The sequence below is a fragment of the Polypterus senegalus genome, chromosome 7, assembly GCF_016835505.1.
Source record: "Polypterus senegalus isolate Bchr_013 chromosome 7, ASM1683550v1, whole genome shotgun sequence".
In the NCBI taxonomy this organism is placed as follows: Eukaryota; Metazoa; Chordata; class Cladistia; order Polypteriformes; family Polypteridae; genus Polypterus; species Polypterus senegalus.
The window spans coordinates 192,586,661-192,612,537 of record NC_053160.1 but is presented as its reverse complement, the minus strand read 5'-3'; the positions used below and the strand labels follow the sequence as shown (position 1 = coordinate 192,612,537).

At 50.5% G+C, this 25,877-nt stretch overlaps 1 protein-coding gene across 3 annotated transcripts in view; it reads right to left on the bottom strand.

The window, feature by feature from the left end:
* Positions 1 to 25,877, bottom strand: part of LOC120533125 (nuclear factor 1 B-type-like) — a 127,682-nt gene that overhangs the window by 28,652 nt on the left and 73,153 nt on the right. For all 3 annotated transcript variants that reach the window (XM_039759842.1, XM_039759841.1, XM_039759843.1), the window contains exons 3-6: positions 14,505 to 14,558; positions 9,583 to 9,651; positions 7,102 to 7,222; positions 6,833 to 6,951 (exon numbers count right to left, since the gene is read on the bottom strand). In XM_039759842.1, coding sequence (XP_039615776.1) covers positions 6,833 to 6,951; positions 7,102 to 7,222; positions 9,583 to 9,651; positions 14,505 to 14,558 — 363 coding nt within the window. The remainder of the gene's footprint in view (positions 1 to 6,832; positions 6,952 to 7,101; positions 7,223 to 9,582; positions 9,652 to 14,504; positions 14,559 to 25,877) is intronic.

Sequence of the window (25,877 nt, the reverse complement as noted above, 5' to 3'; positions counted from 1 at the left end):
AAAATGCACTTTCTGCCATTCATCTCAGCACCCACCACACCTTTCAGAGACTTTTCCACATTTCCATAAATAAATAAAACAACTTTGGAATGGCTGGCATAAGGGATGTACATCAGGGTCAGACAGGAGGCTAAACATGATGGACCTTAAACCAATCTATTAGTGGGCACGGGTACCAGTCTGTTGTAGGTCCTGCTCATGGACTGGCACTCCCACACAGGCTTGCTTGAATTGGGCACGTGGGCTCTGTGCCTCCCTCTTCTCACAACTCACTCACTGAACTGTTCACATTTTAAAGCGCCAGGCCCACGTCAACGGCATGTGTGCCACGTAATACAAGAATATTAACAGCCCGCGAGTCTAGAGAAGTAAATGCATATTAAAACAATGTGCTTTATATGGGGTCTTGAGACGGTGGAGGGCCCACCATAGCTCATGTATCTGTCACTTTACTAAAAGGACCCGACGTTGGCACCCGGCTCTGTAACAGCCGAGCTGAGCCCCTCTGGCTTCCAACCCCCATGAGTGTGCCCTCGGCATCTGTGGTGCATCCTTTGAATTCTGGGTGAACTACAGGGGAGGAAGAGGAGTCTGCTGACCGCCCCATCGCTCACAGATGCCAATCAATGAATCGCTGACCAAAACAACTTTACCTGCCAATGCTAAAGATGGCGCCATGGTGGGTCACCAGCAGTACGGCTCCCTTTGACTTGAGGCCATCCTGCCCCATTAAAGAGTTCAAACAGCACAGCCAAGCAAGAAGGCGTGAGAAGGAGAGAAAATGACAGCCGTGGAATTGCAGAGAAAAACCTTTTATGTCACTGAAAGCAAATGGAAAAGTCTGAACAAATTGTTAAGAAATGATGTAACCAGAAACCCTGGGATTTACTTTGAAATCAAATTCCTTGACAAGCTGGTGCGGCGGCCATCGGCGGACTGCCTTTCATTGTTCTCCACGTGTTCCTCCAGGATATGTGAAATCACAGCTTTAGCAGACAAACAGACAAAGGGATCAAATTCTACGTGTGTGTGCAAAAAGCCGCAGCGTTACGTGGGGTCTGGAGAGCCACCAGCGCCGCCACGTACAGGGCCCCTACATACAACATGGGAAGACCAGCACGTGCTGAGGTGGACACTGGCACGGGACCAGCAGCCACAGAATGATCTGCCAGATGACAAGTTCCATCATAAATGGGACGATCCCCACATGTCCCCCTCACCTCAAGTGACCACCGCTATTTGCAGTTCTACTTTTGCCCTTCCATTTCTTCCATGTTGCCACGGCTAACATGGCTGATAGCGCCTTGGGCCGTACGATGCACTGCTATGACACACTAAATGTGCTAATCCTGGCCAGCTGCTCAGCACGTTTCTGACGAGTGGCTGATTAAAAAGAGTCAATCCTGTCCAGACCTTCCATCGTCCACTGCAGGAGTTCCCACAGGGCTGAACGGACGAGACAGATCGATGGGGTGTTTCCGCACAGCACAGCCATCCCATCAGCAACAAGCTCCAGGGTGTGATTACACACGTTCTGAACGGACGTGCCACGGGCTGCCCATCAGCCTGCCAGCACACGTGAGCCGAGGCAGACAAACTCAAAGCGGCCCAAGCAAACCGCGGCAGCCAAGAGACACGAGGACAAGCAGACGCAGCGGCTGACTGGGAGGCAGAAGAAGGAGACATGCAGGCAAGAGGAGTCCACGAGGAGTCGATGAATGAGGCGATCTTCAGTCATTTGAACACGCTTCCATTTCATGCACTGCTCGGATTTTCCAAAAGGATTTATTAAACGATATGCTAGCCAAAAAGGCAGGGGTCTTGATGTCCTGAGCAAGCACAGAGTGCACAACTGACCTGTGGGACATGTGACACTAGTAACTTGAGATTTTTTTCATGGATGTTGTCTGAATATTGCTTGGTGTTTCTCAATGACGGCCCACTGAAGCCTGCTGTATCACAAACTTCCACCTTCATTTCTCTGGGCCATCACTACAAACATTCAAAAATGAAGATTTGTGGGTGGGACTTTCCTTAAAGGTCTCCAAGTCCTCCTGACCACCACACTATAGGCTCACTTATTCAAACTATCAGTAGCTCTTTATGTGAAGGCACACTGCCTAACATTTGTGTGCAATCTGCCCATGACCATCTTTCGCTCTTGGAGAAGAACTCATTTTAACGTAAGAGCCAAGATCCACTGGACTCCGGTCCTTCACAACTCTGGATGCCAGTCAGGTCCCCTGGTAAGCTCTGTATGGTTCCGCTCCTTCAAGCGCCTTGCTTGCTCTCCATGGTCCTGAATCTGCCTAGTTGCTCTCCTCTGGACTTTCGCTGCTTTGTCTTTTTTTTGTGATATGGAGACCACAACGTCACACAGCACTGCAGGCAAGGCTTCTCTTGTCTGTGAAACGGTTTAAGCATCGCCTCCCTTGACTTGTATTGCGCACATCATGGCGTGGAGTAAGCTATCGGACATGAAGACACTGGCCAGTCCACGATGACTAAGCACGTGTACTGCACGTCTAACCCATATGTGACCAATCAAATTTGATGCGATTTTCAGAAGGGGTACTTGCACTTTTCAGACCTGCCATTGTGTACTCAAATCTCACATTTTTACCTCCTCTTCTTTGATCCTTCTCAGATTGGTGTATATGGCATATGACATGTCACAGTAAAATACTACTGAAACGACAGCTGACTTTGAACGCACAGCTAAAGCCTGATTTAATGGGAAGAATACGCACCTCCTTAATGGGGATACGTTAAAACTCCGTAAATCAGGGGTCCCCAACTCCGGTCCTGGACGGCTCCAGTGGCGGCAGGTTTTCATTCAAACCCTTTTCTTCATTAATAAGGAGCAAAAACAGGCCACTAACTTCTTTTGAATTAAATTTATTTGACTTGCTCTTAAAGACTCAGTCCCCTTAATTGGCAGCCAAACAATAAAGAGACACAAAATGAGCCAAAACAGGACCAGCAAACTGTGACCATCATATAATATCTGAAAAGAAAGAAAGGTGAAGGTCTCAGGAATGCTGATCTGCTCAGGTCCCCAGTGCTCTTAGAAATGATAAAATCCACAATTTTGGACATGTCTGCTATTACACAATGAGAGCAGCAACAAGCCATGGAATTTCAGAACGGGTTTAATTAACAACAAGACTCGGCGCCAATTTAAGCAACTGCTTGGAGTGAAACTGATTGGAGTTTGAGACCCGGACTTCAGTTGGCTCATTCACTCACTTCACATCTCAATTCTGTTTGGGTGCCATTTAAGGAAAGAAATGAAGCAATTGAGAGGAACACATCTTACAAGAAACAAGTCAATTAAAATGAATTCAAAAGTAGTTCATTAGCAGCAAAAGCAGGTCACTGGGGCCCTCCAGGACTGGAGTTGGGGACCCCTGCCATGAATATTACACTCAATTGTGCATAACCATAAACGTTTGAAAATTATACTCTATGCAAGTGCTAAGTCTGCGAACGGCAATCTGCGAGCTGCTCTTTTTAATGCCCCCTGTCCCACCCCAGTTTCACGTCTCAGAGATTTAACACATTAGTGGTTTGTAGAATCGTGGTGTCCCTTAGGATTTTTTAGGGTTACAAAAATGTGCCACCATAGAAAAACGGTTGGAAAACATTGCTCTATTGACACCTTTGTTCCAGGCATGCTAAAAAAGATCTCTGCAGCTACCATCTCACTTCAAAACTGACAATGTGCATTGTCTGAAAGGTTATGTTGCATTCTTTGGATAATCATTACACTTCTATTTCGTAAAAGTTTGTCATTACATTAGGGCACTGGCAGACGGGCGAGTTAAATACGCAGGTGCTAGAGACTTATTCTGGTTTTAGTGCCACTCAAAGATAACGTACTTAGCACTTATGGGATATGGCACGGATTCAATCTTCTTACACAAACATGAAATGAAAGAAGAAAGAAGAGAGAGAGCTTTAATTTGACCTTCGCAACTTTTCTCTAGCATTGCACCAGGACTGCCGTAAAGCCCCCTGCCCTCCCACGCCCTGCACCCACAGTATGTCAGTATGTGTAAATCAAGCCAGTGAACGCCAGTGCTACGTATTGACTTGTGCCGTATTATTGTAAACTGTGTAAGTCAAAATGTTAACATAGTATTTAAATATGGCACTGGATGTGTATGTAATGCTTTAGGTAACTTTTCTGTATTATTGTTTTGTAATGTAAAAAAAAAATTGCATGAAAATACTGCCCTGACCAAAGCACAGCCCTGGGTGCGACAATATTTAACGCATTAAACTGGCCACGCTAATCGCAAAAATGAACTCATTAACTTTCCTAGGACTAATATACTTGTACTAGGCGTTTGCGCCCACCCTACCACCTATGGCAGCCCAATCCCCCCTTGATAGATCACTTAACTCGCTATCACTCCACAGGTATACTCCACCATGGTCAAAACTCCCCCCGAGATTTATTTATAGTAACAGCAAATGCCAAAACGATTAGAAATCGTTGTCTATGCAAGTTGAACAGTAAATCTACTTGCTGCAGTATCGCCAATGTCTAACTTAATACTCTGCAGGAATACGACTTCTCCTGCATGACCACCATCATGGCTTTGCTCACAAATGAATGTTTATGCAGTTTTACAATCTGTAGGTGTGAGAGCACAGGCTAACACACACGAGAACCACACCGTTCTAGACAGAGCAGAAGTGCTGAAGGGATTTTGTTTGACACCACTGCGATAAATTGGTTGCATTGACATCAGAGTATCATTGTTGTATTCTCCCAGTGAACACAATAAAATGATATATAGATATAAATAATATGACAAACGGTTCTGAAGAAAATGTAAGCATTGCATAAAATGCCACACTATATACGAGTATGTATATATATATATATATATATATAGATCTGCAGTGGGCTGGCACCCTGCCCGGGGTTTGTTTCCCGCCCTGCACCCTGTGTTGGCTGGGATTGGGTCCAGCAGACCCCTGTGACCCTGCAGTTAGGATATAGCAGGTTGGAGAATGGATGGATAGATAGATAGATAGATAGATAGATAGATAGATAGATAGATAGATAGATAGATAGATAGATAGATAGATAGATAGATAGATAGATAGATAGATAGATAGATAGATAGAGATATTTGTATCTATTTATTAATCTCAGTATTTCTTATTTTTGATTTTTTATAATTTTTCTGAACTGTAGCTATGAGATCTTTCACTTGGATGTTATCGGTTGCATTGAGTGAGTAAAGCTGGGAAAAAATATTTTATATCCACTTAGCTAGCGAATGACAGAGCTATGTAAATTTAGATAGGGCCTTTTTTCTAGAATTTGCTTGAACATTCCAGTTGATTTTGCGACTTCTCTCATCAAGCTAAGAATCATAGTTCGCTTACTGGAGTGAGATATTCTCGTTAATCTGAAACAGAGGCTGTGGGCTGAGGGGAGGGGGTAGCGCGACGTCAGGAGTGGGAAGCCAGGCAGGACCCCCTCACTGTCCTGTCTCACTTCTACGTGGGCACAGCCAACATTATATTATACTATACTATATTATATTATTATATATATATACACACACATACACACTAGACGTTAAGCTTGTTACAATAACGGGCGCTAGAACAGTAGTGCACACACATTAGTAAGAACAGTCTATATTAAATAGCAAGGGACCTGGTATGTGGCTGTAATATGCGTCACTCTACTGTGTGCCTTTAATTTTCTGTAAAATGCCTGTAATTTTCTCTGACAGTAATACAGTTGAAGCTCGGTTCACGACCATAATTCATTTCAAGACTCAAAACCCGATTTGGTTGTGAACCGAAGTAATTACCCCCATAGGATTGTATGTAAATACAATTAATCCGTCCCAGACTGTTATGAACTGTATGTAAATATATATTTTTTTAAGTTTGTAAGCACAAATATAGTTAATTACACCATAGAATGCACAGAGTAATAGTAAAGTAAATGTAAAAGCATTGAATAACACTGAGAAAACCTTGAACAACAGAGAAAAGTAACACTGCAAGAGTTTGCGCTATAGTGCTAGGAACTGCTCACTAAAAATACTTTTTTTAATGAGTTTTAAGCACAGGGAAAAAAATGAACATTTGAAAAATCCATAATTTAATAAACAACCAAGAAAAGTAACATTGCATCAATGCACGCGCCCGTCCGTCCCTCTCTCTCTCCCTGTGTGCGTCTGTCTGCCTGCCTGTCTGTCTGTGTGTGTGTCTCTCTCTCTCTCTCTGCACAAGGAGAGACTGATCACATGCGTCCCCGCACATGCTCACTTCACCAGAAGACACACACACGGACACCTGGATGCACACAGGGGTTTTATTAAAGATGGTGAGAGAAATGCAAGATCCCCACACATACACTGTGTCTGTTATGTTACATCATCTGATCCTATGACCAACCGCTCAGTAGCTTCAAGACCTGCTGATAGTAACTGGTATGAGTGCCAACGGTCCTGTGCCGTTCAGCAGAAGGAGTCATTCTGTCATTTTTCTCCAAAACCATTTGGTCAGTAAATGAAACTCCACCAAACCCTCAGTGACGCCATCCAACATTACAAAGTCACAGGTGGACCACAGAAAATTTATTGTAGCACTATTAGGTGCCATTCCTATGCTGGGCACACAAACCCACTCACACTGAACAATGTACAGCCAGCACTTAGATGTCAGGCCGACACAGCAACAACATGTGAATGCCACATGGATGAAGACTGGCTCCCATAATAGTGAGCACTAGGATAATGCAGACATGAAGACACGAAAGCAAAGAAAGAGCCAAGTCAGAGACAGAGCGTACCTTGATCTCTTTCATGCCATGTCCTGCTTCCGCTTGCTGGGGAGCTGGGAGAGGAGTAGAAGTCTCCCGATGGGCTGGTCTCCATGCTGTCCTCTAACGAGATGGTCTTGGGCCGTTTGCTGTTTGAAGGATGAAGAGAGTGATTTATTAAAGTCCTGCTGTCTGGTAAGTCTTAAGAACACAAAGATCACTTGGGTGGACCTCCCTGATCCACTTAACAAAGAATCTGAAAGCATGAGAAGGTTGTGCCAGGCCCCGGTTCAACTCACTTGCCAGGAGGAGACGACAAGGATCTGTGGAGGCCAACACTAGGGTTCAAGTCGTGGTAGTACGGCTGGGCCTGCAGCTCACTGATGGGGAAGTTCACCCCACTTCCTTGGGTTATGGGCGCTGTCAAAAAACAAGAATCAAAAGAAGAGGTCAGTGCAGAAGAGGGCTTTTCACGGCTTGATGAGCTAAAAAAGAAATGCAATATGACACCTTGTGATCTGTTCAAAAGTAAATAAAATGGAAAGAGGTTAAAAAAAATAAAAACCCAAAGGCATCACATCAGGATAGAAGGGAAGGCCTCTGGAGCACTGAAGTCTACCTTGGGGTGTCCACAGGCCACACGTCGTACTGACTTTACATTCAGGTCCAACTGGTTGTTTCTGTCAGCCTGCCTGGTCTCTGGATAGACATTATAAAGTGACAATGACATCAGGCATGGCTCTGAACAGGAGTTGGCGGGTCGACCACAAGTGTGATCTGCCTGCATCTCGAAAGGGTGCCTTGCTACAGAGAACATGGCCCAGTGACTGGTCACCTCGAGTCAAGGACCCCCAGAGAGTGGAACTGAACTGGTGGCCGTGACCTACCCAGAAGTCCTTGAGCATTCAGTTTGTCTGTTACCCTTCGCTGACTGTATGTGAAAGTCCAGTGCGTGCCTTACGTTCTGAACAGTTGCAGGCCCTTTTGGCCTACTGCTTATATACGTGTTTGCTGAGCCCCCTGCGTTCACCCCACTCTTGGGTTTTTCGCACTTTTTCACCATGACTGACACTCCTTTTCACAGATTTACTCATTTTTTTCCCCCTGATCACCTCATTTGGAGAACATGTTTACTTTTGTCCCTTCATTCAAGGAAACAACCAAGGAGGCCATCTGTCCACAATCCAAAAGTAGAACCACAGGGGTTTCGTGAAACTGTCCACAGACTACCTGACCAAATGTGGTCCTGACGGGAGCTGGAGCCTTCCTCACTTTTAGCACAGCACACAACTTCCTGCATGCTGAAGAACATCAGGGGGACCTTATTCTATTGCAGCCAAAGGAGTTCCTGAAAATATCACACAGCGGGCACCCTCACTTGTTCATAAAGGCCTAATCAGCTCTTGTCAGGGGGGATTACTGTTAGTGATCCACCCACCTTTAGGGTTGTTAGGGTCCGATGCGCGTGTGCATTTGTGTGACGTTACTGTGGCCGTCTTTAAGGGACAAAGATGCAGACTGTTCAGTCATCCCCAAGACTCACTTTGACATTTTGGCAGATTTCTGCTTGATTTTAGTCGATTGTCTTGCAAATCAGACTTTCCTGCCAGAGCCTCTCGCCAAACGTCTCCTTGCTCTGATGGTCACAGCTGACAGCACCATCACCACTACCAAGTCAGTGTAGCTAATCTGTCCGCTGTCACCCCCATCGACTTCGAGCTGAACCGACCACTTCTGGAATTCAAAATACAGCAGAAGGAGAGCAGCTAAGCACATCACCCCTGACCTCAGGTCTCCACACTGGCCTCCACTTACACTCTGACTGATATCCACATCCTCCTCGGAGCTTAAGAGGTTTGGGCCCCCAACATGAGCCTGCTGGAGTGGTCATTAGGATACATAAAGTGCTGAAGGAGGGCGAGTCTGTAGCCCCAGAGGGTGCAGACCACTCCATGGGTTTCAGGCCAAAGACTTCACGCCCGCTCCACTTCTGTCTTTACGAGAGGCAGGTTTAAACTGCTCAGTTCCTGGCTTGACCGTCTCTGATGTGTATTGTGGCCCGCTCCACATTCAGTTCCTTTTCTCGTTATTCGGCTGAGGATCTTGGACAAACCATAAGAACGAGCAAACGACTGATCTCATCCATTGAATGAAGTGCCAGGGTGCCAGGAGAGATGTTAGCATTGAATGGCTACAAGAGCAACAACTAAAAATCATATAGTCGAGGCATCACAAAAGACACAGAATGAGGTGGTGGCCAGTAGGCCAAGGTCAGCATTACTGTCACTTTGCCCCTGAGGTGTCACCAGGGGGCTTACTGTATCTATATGGGCCTTAACCCTAGGATCATCACGATGAGCTCTGAATTCACCTCTGCACCCTAACTGGCACTCACTCTCACCTTTACCACCCCAGGAGTCAATCAGCATTAGACTCTGTCTGAAAAGATCTTGGGAACTGCTCCCATTAAAAACCTGCCATCCTGGAGGCATTTCCACCTGCCAGTTACACAGGGTTCATCCTTGGCCCGCCCAAACCTTTATGTTCTCGGTCTCTTTTATTATTCGTAAGCTGTGCTGTTATCGCATGTCGATTGTAAATCTGCTCAGTGAAGAGTGCTGCATGATAACAAACCAAAGTGCAGATTCTTCATTTCCAGCCAGGCTATAAATTCACGAATGTTATGAAATGTTCCCACGATGCCTTCAATAAGGCGAGCAGAACCAAGCAAATGAAATCAGTCGACAGATAAAGACAAATGAAATGCGTCGAGCACTTACTTCTGGACACTCTCACCAGCTCCGAAACACTGAAGACTCCCGATTTTATAAAACTGTCCTCCAAGTAACCTAGAAAGACAACAGAAACCCCACATTAGCCCACTCAACAGTACAAAAGGCCCTCTGCCCAGGCTGGACTGAGCTGGGTGACCAAGGTAAACAGCCTGGGTACACAACAATGGCCTGGACTTGGGTAATGGAATGGATTTTTAGAGTTATCTAGGAAATCGTAGATTATGTTGATGCAATAACGTCACCATAACAGTGATGTGCAGAAGAAACCTGGTGGGTTATACGGAAAAAAAACAAAAAACAAAAATCATAATACGCTAGTGAAATCACCATAACAAAATGGGGAAGTGAAGAGCAGCCCCGTGCATCCTTGGCATGAAGGACATGTCTCCAAAGCACTGAGTCACACCTGAGACACTGAGACACCTGGTGGAGAGGAAGAGGAAGTGCACTGAAGACTGAAGCTAGGAATCCCTCCTTCGCACCGAGGGAATCCGAGACCACCTGACTGGACAGCCTTGACCCATTCAGCAAACTCCTAATGTGGAAACGGTCACTAAAGCACAGGACTCCACTGCCTGACCCTGCTGTTCTCAGTGCTGCTCTGTGCAAGCAGGAGGATTTGGGGACAGCAGATGCAGTGTTGTGGGCACCAAGAAAGCTCCAAGCCTACAAGGGTGGACAGGCTGGCATCAGAGGTTTAAGTGACAGGGTGTGCCAAGGTGTCTTTTCCACAGAATCCCACCAAAGGATTAAAGTCAAGGTACCCAAAACAGAACCTTGGTTTTGTCAACAACAACAACAACAACAAGGCTCCAGCTCGTCTGTTACATACATGCAAGGAGAAAAGGCTGATATTGGCTCGTGGACAGCAGGCTATGAAATGATAGTTCTGAGGCCAGTGGCTTCTTCCTCCATGTCACAGTGACAGAATTCCTACAAAAGTGTCCCTTGCTTGCTGTCAACACGGCTGGCATTATTGCTCCCTGAGCCAGATGCCATTCAAGGCTTGGCCAATGCTTCTGAGCACATCCCTGGCTACTTCTTCTTATTAGGCACAACTTGTGGAGATTGAAGAGCTCAGAGATGCCCTACAGCCAACAGCAATGAGGTCCAGGAGAGCTGGGCAAGAAGACAATGGGGCTTCTTCACTTGACGCCACCTCCACACTATATGTCGACACACTCTTCAGACTCCCAAGTCTGAGTCACCAAAACATGGTATGCATGCTGTGGGGGTACAGGGCCATCATGGGCACAAGGAAAGACTCACTAAAACACAACCCGTGACCTTGTCTTCACAGAGCGCCTTCCTAAGGTACAAGTGTCGACCTTCCTCAGAGGCGAGCCAGCACCCCACCCACAAACCCACATATCAGGGCTGGGGGGCAACGTCCTTCTGTGCTTGGCCTGGGCACCCAAGGGTCCCAGTGCATACCCACCAGTCAAGTCAGAGCCAGTGGTGGGATGTTGCCTGATGCACAGCACTCTTCTCGGTCAGGTGACTGAAGTGTCACACTAACTCCTTGTTTTGATCCAACATCTGGAAAGTCTAATACTTGTGGAAGGTCTGAGCCCATAAAGCTGAAAACGTCATCTCCACTTTCAATCTTTTTTCATTTTTTTTTCCCAGCACCCCCGACCCCCCCAAACACTCTCCTCCTCCACTGCCACTTCTTTACACCTGTCTGAGGGGCTCACAAAATCTTTGTTGTGTTATACGGTGCCACAAAACAAACCCTAAATTAGTGCGGCATGCAGAAGAGTGCACCCTGGGGTCACCAGGATGAGGTATGGCAACTACAAATTAGGGGCAGAACGTATGGCAACAAAAGGCAAGTCTCTATTGCCCCCAGTTAGTGGGCAGTGCCGTGGCCGGGCACCCTCAGCAGATGTTTAGCACATTTTTGTTCTGATGCCTCGAACTGAACGTGGCTCACCACATTCTGCACTTCAGCGCGCCACCACAACATTGTTTTACTTTTTTTTTTTTTTCTTTTGCTTCATTAATTTGATGCTGCACAGGAATTTTCCATGACAAGAAGAATCCTGATGAGGCGTCACATCTAAGGACTTCAACATATTGTACATTCCAACGCAGTGTCACCTGGTTCACTTTTGGTGTGTCATTCCTGTACAGGCCACGACGTGACGTTTGAGCGGGGCGGGCAGCCGCGTGTCACCTCTTGTTCTCCACATCTGTTTACTCGGCAGCACCTCAGGCCTCCAGCTTTGGTACTCTGGGCTTGCAGCTAAGACACCTCCATGGCAGGTGTGCCACCCAGTGTGTTCCGCTTTTTCTTTTTTTTTTAATTATTTTGATGCTACATTTCTGCTGTCAGATCATTCTGTGAACTTTTTCTGTTTTAATGAAATTATAACAAAATGCACACCATAGCAAGCCTGCAGATGTGCCCACAGAAGACACCCTTGTGCTTTGCCAATCTTTACCTTTGTCAGGAGGCGAGTCCAGACCCCCTGTGTGTTCACAGAATTGGCAGGTGGGTCTTCCGATGGCCGTCTTTAAGCGCATGTTTTCATGATTTCATTCTGCATGTGTCCGCCAGTCATTTCCTGTCTCTGCACTGAGCCTTGTATTTTGTTCTAGTCGTGCGATGCCAGCGTTGCCAATTATGATAACAGCTGCAAATATGCAGAGGCAGTAAGATGGCTTAGGCGACAGCCTGTGTCATGTCCAGAAGGGGACACCATGATGTGAAAGGGAAAGAAAGAACAGAACTGACTGGACTGGACTGGCGTGCATCTTGAACGCAGCTTCAAGTACCTGGCAGTGCCTCAACGGCAGGTAATTCACCCAGGCTGTGACGGATTAGGAAGACATACAAACGTGCTTGTCGTGTATTGACGTTTTTTTCTGCAGCTTGTCTCAGGATTTTTGCCATCCTAATTTGTGGTTAGTTTTATCGTTTTCATTATGTTTTGTATTTGCAGCGAAGCCATTTTCTTTTCATTGGGTGTGCCACATTTGATTTGCTGCTGCTAGGCCACTCCCCCAGGAGTCATGTCACATGACGTCACTACAAGATTGTGGATAAGCTCTAGAAGACTGTGGAGTGACGTTTAGCTACGGAGGTCTCTTTACCACTTGATTTCTTCCTTTCTCACGTTTTGATTTTAACGAGAGATTCTTTTGTCTCAGCGCCCTGTGTGGCCTGCCATCTGCTCGTTTTGTAAGAAGTCACCTGATTTGACCAGCCACCAGCGTCCTGAAGTTTGTCGTTCACCACGGCCGGTTGTTTCTGTCACCTTTGGCAGTTTGCCTTTCTCTGACCCGTTGCAGTCCCGCACCACTTTACACTTTCAGGGTCTTTATAAAACTTGCCACCTTTACGTGAGCTCATGGTGACATTGATTACACCGTTGATCCAAGGCGGGAACCCTCATTTCTCTGCTGCGTGGCCAGCTACACCCATCGCGCTCGTGAGGCCACAGGGGTGGTCAGCAGGAGGTTACCAGTCATCGGTTTATGAAACAGCATTTTGTCGTTTTTAGCAGTCCTCGTTTTATTTCACTGATTTTTCAGTTGTCTCAGATTTTGCCATCAGCAGTAAGACCTTGGGCATGCTGGTGGGCTGCCATCTCTCAACTAACCGGGGATCGCCCAGGAAGAAAGTGCTGGGTACAAGGAGGCCTGACGAGTCCTGCCAGGCGGCTCTAACTAAAATAAGTGGACGAAAAGCAAAGTCTGTCGGCACAGAACCGGGTGTAATTCTGGAACCCAGCCCAGTCACGGTGCCTGGCACTCCACCTGGCCATGCAAGTCTTACATAGGTGGGCATTCTGCACTCTTGCACACCTCGTAACACCCAGCTCAGCCTCGTGGCGATGCCTATTTAAGCTGGCCACTTTATTTTTCAAACAGACGACCCGCAAGATGTCTAACTGATGTGACAGTGTCACCCAGGCCATGTTGTTTATGTGGGCATCGTGCCATCATTAAAAGCCTTTCCTTCCAGACAGGGAAAGCTACGCCCTCCTCACTCTGTGCCGCTGAACCCGCTGGTGTGCTCATTTCCAGCCAATCGAGCTGCGTTGTTCTGATGTTTCCTCAGAAGTAAACGAGAAATCTGGAAAAACCAGCCCAACAACAGAGAGCACCTGACACACTACTGTTCTGCTTGAATGTGCCAGGGTACTTTCTAGGGTGCGGCCACTTGATCGGGACACAGTTATTAAAATAATGAGGACAAAGGGCAAGCTGATCAGGTTGCCAGCACCCAACCACCCACCAGCAGCTCAAAAGCCAGGGTATTTGAAACTCGTGTGTGGCACCATTGCCCTCGTGTCTCTTTCAGTCAGTGCCTCTTTATAGCCTCCTTCTCGGCAATGTCACCACGTCAGGTCTGGTTATGGAGGATGGCATTTCATGCTCAGGTGATTTGCAGTCTGAGAGACAAAGCGCCCACGTCACTGATGAGGACAAGGTGACGCTTGGTGTGTTGTTAAGCTGCGGGACAAAGCAGTTGGGGAAGTCAAAGAGCACGGAGGTCTCACGATGACCTTCATTACACTGCACCTCTTGTGTCACCACACCGGTGCCTCCACTATGCACATCATGGGTGACAAGTGGCTCTGTCATGCTAATGCTTACCCATCATGCCAGATACTAAAACGAGCTGTCGGCTGTAAGAAAAGACAAGGAAGTCTCAGCAAGACACCCAGAGCGATGGTGGCACGGCCCTAATTCCTGTGGCTGCAGGTTCTTCCTCGTAACTGAGCAGTGACACCCGGAGCACAGGGCACATATTGTGTGGAAACAGGAGGGGCTGGCAAGTGACTTGATGTGGAAGTGGCCTTCCTAAAAACGGGCCCTGCTCAATGGCCTACAGGGGGGCCACACCTTTGTACTCACCACTGAGAACATGCAAATGAGAAGATGTTGGCACCTACCTGGAGGACTCTTGCCAGGCTCGTTGTTACTCGGGCTTTCAGATTGCTGGGAATCTGGAAGTGAAACAAAAAAGAAAAGACGGGTCAGAAAATGACAGCCAAGACAACTAAGACACGAAAAGGTGACAGCGGACAGCTCCTGCCTGTCTAGTTTGGAGACCAGTCTATCATTAGGGCACGCTTACGCTTACACACACACACACACACACACACACACACACACACACACACACGCACTCGCCTCAAGCCAGAGGGTGGAGGGGAGCCCACACAAACCCACCATAACCAAGCCCAGATGCAGTGAAGTGCCAGCCCTGCACACCCTCTTTGTGCCTGCCACGCGGTTAGCTGGGGTGAAGGGCCAGCAGCTTTCTGCCCAAAGGACGTCACTTGAACAGCTCATCGAAAACGTCAACCTTAGATCGTCCGACACACTAGTGAGAGTCACATGCAGACTGCGGGTGTCTGGGTACCCGTCAGTGGTCAGGCGATGCTGTGTGGGAGTCGAACTGGCAAGTTGGTTGCAAACAGGAGAGGGCACATGAGTGATTATCTAGACGTGAGCGGTCAAAGGGAGGAGAGCTGTGACAGGTCTCGCCAGCTTGGTGGTGCCGCCGTGGCCAAGGCATGGGGAAGTCAAGTGCACACAGAAGGACTCCAATGACGACCTTGAGTCTGACATCCTGCTGACTGTTACGGTTTTGTGTGTGTTTAACGTCCATATCATGGCACCAGAAAAACAACTGTGTGTCACATCAACTGGCACACTAGAACGGAGGGTAGAGGTGCCCGACACACTGTCAGATTGTTTCGTTGATGTTCGATTCCTTTCCTTGGCCATCTTCCTTATGAACTGATGCCTCCTGACACCTCAACAGGCCTCCACCTGAGAAAGTGAAGCCCACCTGTCCGGAGCCACCGGGACTTGTAACACAGGCAAGTCGAGAAGAAGGTGGACCCACTCATTAAAGAAAAGACACCACAATATCGTCCACACAAGCCAGTAGGCGACATTTTAAAACAGAAACTCGAAATGCAAGGCACTTTAAGTAGGCTGAGCAGGATGGGATGACACTCGGTCGGCCTGTCATCGACTGGTGGCATGTGACTCGCACACAATACAACTAGCTACGGCACCTGTGACTCTGAGCTGGAGTACGAGGGTTCTGAAGATGGATCGACGTGTGAGAGGTCACATCTGACCACTGGACACAGCTCACTTCTACCTCATTTTCATTTGTGTCCAGCACCCAGATGCCCGCCCAACAGTGCACCATCTCTTACGTTGTTCCATGGTAAGTTCTTGTGGCGTCTGCACGACTTCGTATTTGGTAGATCGTGTTCTCTGCTGCAGATCCTAGTTGATCCCAGGCTCTTTGAGAGGGCTGATGGGCCAAGGATGTTCTCGTTCATGTCAAGGCAGTATGGCCTACTTATCCATCTTTAGGGTGTGGGCTCCATGATGCCCGGTGAAGTCCTGCCACCTGGTGTTGATGGCTCATAGATACCACTGGAACACCTACAGTGATGGCCTCCTTAAAACTTGGCCTGACTGGTAGGTAAAGGGTTCAATGAGATAACGTACCGTCCTAGAGGAGGGGCAAATGCCAACTCCAACCAATCTGCCAGCCTTGTAATACCACCACAGGCCAGAAGGTCCGAATAAAATCAGCATTCTATGGATGATAAGGTGGGGAAGAGGTGTTTGAGTGGACACTTGCCTGCCGAAGATGTCCGATACCCAAGACGGGGTTTGACACAAACCATTAAAAAAAAGGGAGGTTGATGGCCCCCAAGTGACCTGGACGCGTGTCCACCGAGTGAATGGTCCACACTCCAGACCACCCTTGGCACGGCCAGCCTTTGGTGAAGATTTCTAACATGAGGGCCTCCCATGGCGGGCATCATGTGCACAGCAGAAGACCATGCACGTTAGTCCAAGGGCAAAGCAAACACAGCCCGACCCTGAAGGCAGCGGGTGAAGTCAATGAGTAGAGGGTGTGAGAAGATGCCACGTGACGTATTAACGTATCAGAGCGAAGCACGGGTGGGCTGGTCCAAGAACTACGTGTGGACTGGCACTGCACTGGTGTGTGCGTGAATCGCAACCCATTCAGAGTTTTTTGCCCCTTTGCGTGCCCGCTATGACAACGATTTTGCCCATGTGGCTCTGCAGCAGTGGTTAATGCGGCTGCCTCATGGCTCAAAGGGAACGAGTTTGAGTTTTCACCTCCTCCCAGTGTCTATCTGGGTTTGCCTGGCACTGCCCAAAAACATTTACGACAGGACTGCGATAGAGAGGTGTGCCATCCTGGTTTAGGTCTATCTCTCACCTACGGATGCCAGGAAAGAGTCAGCAATCTAAAACTGGACTAAGAGGGCTCTAAAACTGAAGATGGCACTTGGTCGGCAGATTCAGCAGAGATGACTGAGCAGAGGGGTGGAGGGAGGTGACCGTGTGGTGTGCCAGGCAAGCGGAGCTCCTCACTACAATCGCGCAGCTCGAGGCGCTCCAGTCAAATAAAAGTTGGGGCCGACGCTCCCGAAGACTCAATTTGCATTTCAAATGGCTGCGATGAAGAGAAGAAGACAAAGCCAATGAAAGACGAAAACGCCATTCAAATGCCAATTAGGAATGGAAATGATCAGGACTCGAGGAATCGAGGGGCTCTTCCAGTCTGTTCTAGCGCATTCCGTGACGCGGCCTTCAGACGCTTCATGCAAATCAAAGGAGGTGCCCAGTGGAGCTGCCCTCTGGCCACTGACATTAATAAGGTGTCGAAATGCACACACCTGCCAATGTGCTCTTGTGAAGCTTCATATTCACCCACGAGTGACTGCCAGCCCAGGCTAAACTGGCACAGCCTGTGGTCAGCCCTGCTGAAAGCAAAACAAACAGAAGGCTGCCAGTCCCGATTAGGATATGAGTGGGCACTGCCCGCAGGCACAGCATACTGTTAGAGCGCCCTCATAACCTTCCTTGCAGGATTCCGACTGCTCGCCTATCAACTTTACAAACGGACACAGCTGACGGGCATTGCCATCTCAAGCTGGCTTAAGTTTCCAGCCTGCTAATGGCGAGGGGACGCGTGGTGTCCGCAGGATAGGATAAGCGGCATTTCTAGGCCATTTGGTCGTTCCTCTTTTGTGCCAGCGTGGCACAAGCCTTCTGCCCTTTGCCACTCAATCGATCCACGTGAGCTCCATTCGCGGGCTCCTCCTGCCACACAAGCGCACGCAAACAGGCGGGCGGCCGTCGACATTTCAGGAGAGGCGGCTTGGCAGCCATTTTAGACGCAGCACCCCGCGCTGAGCACATGGCTAACCTCGGCTGCCAGAAGCGCACAGGTTGTGAGCCAAGACGTGTCTTGGCAGTGGCAGCGAACTTTAGAGAGACGCTCGCTCCAGAAATGTCGGCTAATTACAAGGCGCAAGAGCCGTAATGTTTGAACAATACAGCTGCGTTAATGTAAATATTTGATCTGGCACTCTCCTCCGCCCACCGCTCGCCATACGAGAAGGCCTGCGTAATGTGAGGCAGCACATCCGCTTTCACTCTGGCACCACAGATGGCAGTGCCTAGCGCCAGGTCGCAGGAAGGGGCGGGCCAGAGGTCGAGGTCAAGGGGTCAGCAGATGCTCTGTACGGCGCCTTGCACAGGGCAGGTCAGCGGGACCTTTCAAAACAAGCCCAGCCACGGGTGGCACACCGAGCCGTGCCAGAACACAACCTGGTGGCGGCTTGCAGCAAACACCAAGTGCTTGACGGCGTGACCATAAAAAAAGTTTTGCCTCCAGAATAACGTATGCCAAGCGCAAGAAACTGCAAGTGCGGAGACGGCTGGCGTGTCCTCCCCTCGGGGGCCGGCTCTGCATACTAATGCCACCCGCGCTCTCTTACACAATGCCGTCTAGATGCCACCATTCTGAGGCACAATAAACAGACATTTCACGCAGGAGTGAGCAGCCAGGCACAATGCGCATCTGTCGTCACCGCCGGCGGGCTGCCTCTCCGCGCCATCCCCACACCTGTGCCAGCGGACACCGGGGCTCTACGTCATCTTGTTAACGTGCAGGTTAGCGGCCGTACCATCTGCTGGGCGCTACCTGTGTGCCAGGTGTGAACTGGGTGCCGGGCTGCAGCCCCTGACCTCATCCTGAAGAATGGCAAACATCCAGGACCCCCACTGTATGTCAATCAGGGGAGAAAGGGTAACATATTTCCATTCATCGTGTGGGAATAGCCAATCGAAGATGGCCGTGTGGCACTTGAGCGCCACAAAACACGCTAATGAAGTCTCACAAAGACGCCGGCTGGCAGAAGGCCAGTGTAGTCCATTAGCCGCGAAAGGTGGGCTCCCGTCAGCCCGCCATGAACGAGGCAGCGGAGGCCAGCCAGGGTCCTCTTCAAGTGCCTGCCTTTGGTGGCCACTGGGGACACTCTATTAGCCCCCTGTGCCAGCATATGCTGCCAGTCAGTCGGTCGGTCAGTCAGGTTCAGGACATTACTGCTGTAAGTGGACTATGACCGACTCAGTGCCCTCTTAGTTTAATTGGAGGGGGCCGGCGACAGCTGCCATGCCATGCCAGGCCATGCTGCCACACACACATTCTGCTGTCCTAAAAAGGGGAGTTGATGGACACTACAGGGTTTAATTGGCTGATGGCTCGGCCGACAGGCCACCACAAAGTCACCGGCACTCCCGCCCAAAGCCAGCTCGGCTCGTTTCGTGCATCGGGTTACTGAGACGGCCCGAGCAGAGCGGGACTCAAAGGGACGCCTCTCACGTTAAACACCCGCTCCACGAGCAGATGAGCGCCACAAATCACTGTGGCGATGCCCGCTGCTTGCCATTAAGCATATGCCGACGGGCCTGCGTTGGATCAGAGACGACAAAAGATGCGAACATATAGTGTCCTTAACAAACCTCCCACGGCGCCCTGGGAAGCATTTGTCTTCCCTTCTGTTTCTGATTGTCAGGCAGCAATAAATCATGTGCCCACAAGCCGAAGCCGACAGCCTGCTTTGGAGGCAACCAGAGCCAATAAACAGCCTCGGTGGAGTGGGCACCATGCCAGCCATGGACTCTGTCCAGCTGGATGAAAAGTGGCCAATGGGAGCGAGCCGCTGCCCCGCTCCACTTGCAGATTTCAAGTCTGCTTGTAAAAGACTAACGAGACTTGGGGACGAATCGGCGGCGCCCAAGACACCCTCCAGCGGGAGGCATGGTGAACGGCGACTGCAGTGGCACAGTGGCGCACCGATGACGTCGCTCAGTTTGACATGCCTCATGGATGAGAATGCCATAAAGCTGCCACCCCATCCTTTCCTTCTGGTCTGATAAGTGGGGCTCTGGTCAAAGACGGGCACGTCATAAAAAACACACGGGACCCGAGACCCACAGGGTGTCACATGGTGTCCCTCAAGCCAGCCACTGCAGTAAAAGTACGTCACACAAGGCATGTGGACGCAGACCGGCCAGCTTGGGAAAACCAACTGGGGGGCACGCTTGGCCTCGTCAAGTCGGCAGGCATCAGCAAAAATGACACGAAATAAAAGGCAGAAAAACAATGAGGAGGACACGAGGAAATCTGAGCATCAATGGATGGCAGCAGAGGCGGGTGGCGTGAAGCCCAATGGGCAGAGCAAATACAAGTGGCTGAGTGCCCGGCAAGGTGACACCAAGGGCAAATGTGGCACAACCAAGAGTGACTGGAGACATGGCACCTCCACAAGCCAGTGTGCGTGAAGGAGGCCACAACACCCAAGACTAAGGCTGCCAGGGTGCAAGGGCACTGGAGAAAGGTGACGTGGAGGGACTGAACCTTCAGAGGAGAGCTTGGGGCGTGAGGCACAGCCCAAGTGAAGCCCACAGGGCGTTTCAATGACCACCACAGAAGTTAAGAGTTGATGTGCCCAACGCTGGGTATGGGTGGCTCAATTAGTTTGGCCCGGTGGCAATGCAGGAGTTGGTTTTTCTTGATTTACCCTTCCCAGTCAACTGCTCTTAGCCCAGCAGAAGTGGGCACAGGGGAGGAAGTGCACCTGTTGCATAGTAAATATGAGGAGGATCACTGGCATTTAAACGCATTTCAGAAAATTCAAGACATGAGAGTTGATTTTAAATGCTGCCAACTCACATTGGTGCCCATCAAGCAGAAGAGCAATGTGTGATAACTCTATTGATTTTTACATTGTTTGCCACGCGTGTAGAAAAGCAATGAAAGCAGGCATCCTGGCCAAGGTCATGGGGTCTCCAGGCGGCCTCTGCTACCCGCCGTCACCCTGGTGCTCCTGGCACGCCTACCGACTCCAGCACATGCCGCACTGATACAGCAGTAATGACTTGTGGTTTGGCTCCCAACTTGTGTTTATGTGGCTAACTGGAACCACCAAATTAATTTCAGATCCTCTCTTTTAACAAACCGTGTGCCCATAAAAGTGCGGTTGCCATGGTTTCGGGGGACGCTTCAAGAAAACAGATCGACAATTTGTCTCCGCACACAAATGCCAGCCTCAGACATGCAGGAATGTGAAAGCCGCATGGCGTGGACGGGCTCCTCTTCATCGACTCCAGCGAGACCCCAGGCGGGCTCACAGCATGAGGGGGGTGCCACCCGTCTGTCTGCAGGACACACCCATGAAGTGGGTCACCACTGCCACAAGGTCGGTCCATCCTTCCACCTCAAAGCCTCACTGGGGTCACAGCGGCCAGAGACTATGCCAACTGCACTGGGTGCAAGGCACAGCGGCCCATCGCAGCGAGGTCACGTTACTGGCACTTGCTGGGCCGGAGCTACAAGACAACGTACAGGCAGCCATGTCTCTGCGTCGTGCGCGTGACCACCAGTGACGGTCACTTTCTGTCCATCGGTTCATCAGCTACATGTTCTGCCTGACGGGAAAGGTAGCAGACAAGAGCTAATGCCAACACAGGACGTGGGCCACGAGCGGTGACAGGCACCACAATGCCAGAGGGAGGATAGCCGAGACTTTCCAGCCTCCCCCCTGGGCTATAAAAACGGAGGGGGGCTTCTTCCCTTCCCAAGGTGCGGGCAGCGTCCCACCGAACTGGCACCCAAGTCAAACAAAGAGTGCCGAGCGGAGCGCCCCTCATCCAGATAACAGTGCCGCTATTGACACAGCGCTTCCTTCCCGCCTCGTCCTGCAGCTGAGCGCTGGCATCCGCCCGGCTTTATAAGTTCCTCCTCACACAAAGGTAGGAAACGCCTGAATTTTAATGCGGCATTGTGATGAGGCTCATAAATCAGGACTTGTTTCATCTTGCAGTCTCCCCGCGCAGTTTGCCAGAGGAAATGATAAACGTGAACTCTGCCGCTGCCGTGCTAGGACACGTCACCCTGCAGAAGACGCCACACTCGCGCCACTTCCAGGGGGGCCATCCTGTCGACCCATCGGGGTGGGCGGCTGCCGCGTCCACCGATGCCCTAGTGCAGCGAGCCCGGCTCGGACTCTGCTTTAGGTCTCCTCACGTGAACTACGAGTTGATGGCCCTCTGAAACAACAGAAGCCAAGAACCGCGAGCAGAGTTTCGGGGTCCCGATGCCACAAAGCAGCAGTTGGCGTGCCAGTTCACAAGCGACGGGATTAACGCAGCAGTGAGCGGCCACCCTGAGCGAGATGTCAGTTCATCAAGTCAAGTGGACCGGTGCCACTCTCCGGTCGAGGGTCACCGACTCAAAAGGCCCATCTAGAATTCCTTGGCCTTCCTGCCAGCCCTACTTATGTCTTGCCCAGGAACATCAAATCATTTGCCTGCCTCAACCCACCGACTTGAACCCCAAGCCATGATAAGACTTGGCCGGTCTGGGCTGAGCTTCGGGGAAAAGCAGGGGGCCACGTGAGCACAGTGCCCACCATGACAGGGCACCCTAATTCAAACAGATGAAACCCTGCTTTCACACATCATTAGTAGCACCAGGGTCTTTGAGGGTCTGCAGCGAGACATGCCCTCAGGCACCCTGTGGCCGAAAAGCAACACTGGGCAGCAGAGTGCTGCTCGCCTGCTAGTGGTCTTGGCCTGCACGTCTTGTGACCACTTGGCTGGCACCCATGTCAAGCAATGCACATAAAGCTGCATCCATATCAGCTCGGCCTTCCACCCTGGGGTGTCCTGGCACCCGAGCGTCCCCATCCTTGTGTTACCAGGTCTCTGCTGAACACGGGGCTCGCTCAAATAGAGCAGGCCTGGCAGTGCCAGCTGCTTGACTTCGTAGGGGTCAGAGGTGAAGCCATTGCGCGTCAGACTCGACCGATTTGCCATCGCCACCGTGATTGCACTTAGGCTGGCTCGTGCTCATCTTCCAGGCCCAAAGCAGCAGGAGGGCAGCAGCCTGGTACACTCCACCTAACGGGACTGGTTTTACTTTTTTACAACAAGACAGATCACACTCGAGGACAGCCCAGAGATCACAGAGCGGGGGCCTCTGAAGCCGGGCATCGGCCTCAACTAATGACCAAGGGGGTCTGGGTGGATGTCACGGTCAGGGGTCACTCAGGGTCTGCACCACCGCCCTAAATTTAGAAGGAATCCACGTGACGCGGGGGATGGGGTTCTGACATCCAATCCTCCTCGCCGGGCTGACTGGCCTGCGACCGCCATTAATCTGCCACCCAGCGGGGTAAAGGAGACATGATGAATGAGGCATTAGCACGTCGAGTTACGTGACCTCTACGGTTACACGATATAAATCTCTGGGCAGGCCAGGATGAAAGGCCTCGTCAGCATTAACAGAAGCGCAAGAACAGGGACATGAAAGAGAAAGCCGGCAGTAAAGGTGTGCGGGCGACAAGCCGCGGCCTGACCTCGGCTCCATTTGTCATGCGTGTGATGGCAGGCCGCTGTGTGCCATCGTTGACTGATCAATCGTAGTCATGCTGGCATACGAAGGCCTCCATGCAAATCGGGTTTTAGATTATATAGCGCCTCTTACCATGAGCTCAGGACAGGCTCAGTGCTTGTGCTGTGGTGCCCACGGAGTGCCAGCCTTACGACACGCTCACCTTGGCTGAACTCGTTCCTTATCATCTCAACACTTTCCTTGCTTTTCTCCACCGTTGGAGAGACAATGGAGGGTGTAAGTCAATCACAAAAGGCCAACTGAACAGCTGCCAAGACCTAAGGGTGCCCATGTGAACTTCGCCCCTGCCAATGTTACGCCAGCCGGCCCTATTCGGCTCAGGCTTGGGATCGGCAAGCCTAACCACCTGCAAATACCAACGGACAAACGACGGGGCGGACGTCACATGGGGCACTTTGGACTGCAAGCGGGTCTTTACCCTTTCATGTCGGCACGCCTTGGGTGGCCAACCTTTGGAGGAACGGAAGGCCAAGCCGAGGGTACAGTCATCAGACAAGGTGGGCATTTGTGCTGCTGTCAATGGAGGGTCCCCGAGTACTGGGAAGTATATAGGAAGTATAGTGACCACACAAATAAGAGACAGCTGTACGTTACACCCGGCAGTCAGTCAGAGCGAAGCGCCAGGTGTACAGAGGTGGTGACACCCTGCCCCGTTAGGTTGCAGAGGTGGCACTCGGTGGAGAATCAAGTCCGAACCCAGAGATGCGCTGGCACAAACTCACCGAGGGATGTTATGGTGCCCCTCAGTGCAGGGGCCGGCCGTTCTGGGCATGTTGCTGAGGAAGGCTAGCTAATTTTAGCCTGGTCTGCGGCCTGCCCGGGTCACTCCAGAATTAGACTTGAGATCCGCTGACAGAAATAGAACTGCAGCCGGCGGCTTGCAGGCTGTCAATGCCACTCTGTCATCTCGGGGGCACACACTCACTGGTCACTTAACTGGTCTCGTCCTTCTCCTTCTTCAGGTTGGAGATTACATTTTGGAAAAGTGGAGGATTGGCCTGGCCAAAGCTTTAAAGCTGGCCTCTTTCTGTCATGGCGTCCACCGCGGAGTGTCATTTGGAGAGGTAGAATGTGACAAGCATGTGGACCACGACCACTTCCTGGTGGCCCCAAGACGAGCCCTGTCCCATGAGGTGACTCGCTCTGCTTGGTCATTTGCTTTTTATTCTCTTAGTTGTGTCCAAAGACTATGGCGGGTGCAAATGACACTGGGGGGGCAGCAGATACTTTGTGCCTGTTAGCAAGTATAAAAAGGCCTCTGTGCCCGGGCGACGCACACAAATGCTCGCCCCGTCCAGTGACGACGAGAAACCTTGAGGGGCCTCTCCTCATCCCACCGACCAGCGAAGAGACCCCCGCAGGCCACAATGCCTGTCGGACACCTTTAGCCATAGCCTGGAGTCGGGGAGGTGCGATGGGACCGAGTGGCGCTTTAAACCCGCAGGATGGCCGCTCGGTGCGGCACCTCCACAGGCCGTGTCCGAAGCGGCACGTGGACCCCGAGGTTGGGCAGCGCCTTTTAATTTTGTGTCTCATCAAAACGAATTCTGCATCACGGAGCACAAACAAAGCTGCCCCATAAATCTTTCAACTCTTTCCCAGGCAGGAATGAAAGGAAGCGCCGGCTGCAGCGGCAGATGACAGACGTCTGTTTGGAGATAAGTACTATTTACGTTTTTGTTCAGATTTGTTTCTGTTCGATCCTCGTTTTGGCGCTGACATCTGTAATAAAAGATCGCATCGACAGAAGTGCGACACGAGGGCCTGAGCCGCGAGAGGTAACCCCGGTGCTCGCGTTCTGCTCGACTCGTTCGCGGCCAACGCCAGCCCTCCATCGCAGTGATGTGTGCGCACCCGAGTCTGCCATAACCCGAGGCCCCAAGAGTGATCCTCCGAGCAGGGACATGCCAATTATGGGATTAAAAGGCCTCGGCGGGAATTGCCTTTTTGCTTCTTTCCTCTTCCCCCACAAATTTCCCTTTTCACGCGTAACGAGACGATGCCCGTTTGTTTGGCTCGTCTTTCAGGTTGCTCTCTTTGGCCCAATGAGGACTCTGTGCTCTGCGAACATCTCTCTACAATGCTGAGGGCTCTGCACTTGGGACAGCAACCCCCTCCTGTAGCACATCAGCTGGGGCACACATGTCCAAAGTCAAGACAAAGCGTCACCTCCGTCCCAGAGTATGTGCAGAGGGCCACCGTCCGTCCCACACGCGACTGGCTAGTTAGTGCTCACCACTGCGCTGCTAGGTGGCAGGACTGGGCGCCCACAAGTTCACCCTTTCTGCTCCTCTAACTGGGTGAGCACAGTCACGTCAAGAGCGCACAAGCACGGCCTCCTCCAGTCACTTTGTGGTCAGGTGTGCTCTGCTGGCCTGCCAACTCAGCTGCCAGTCCAGCATTCGATCATATCTGCCAAGCACCAACTGTCCTCCCTTGAGCCCTTTTTGTCAAGATTCGTCGTAACAAAGCTTCTCGAAGCTGGAGCGGA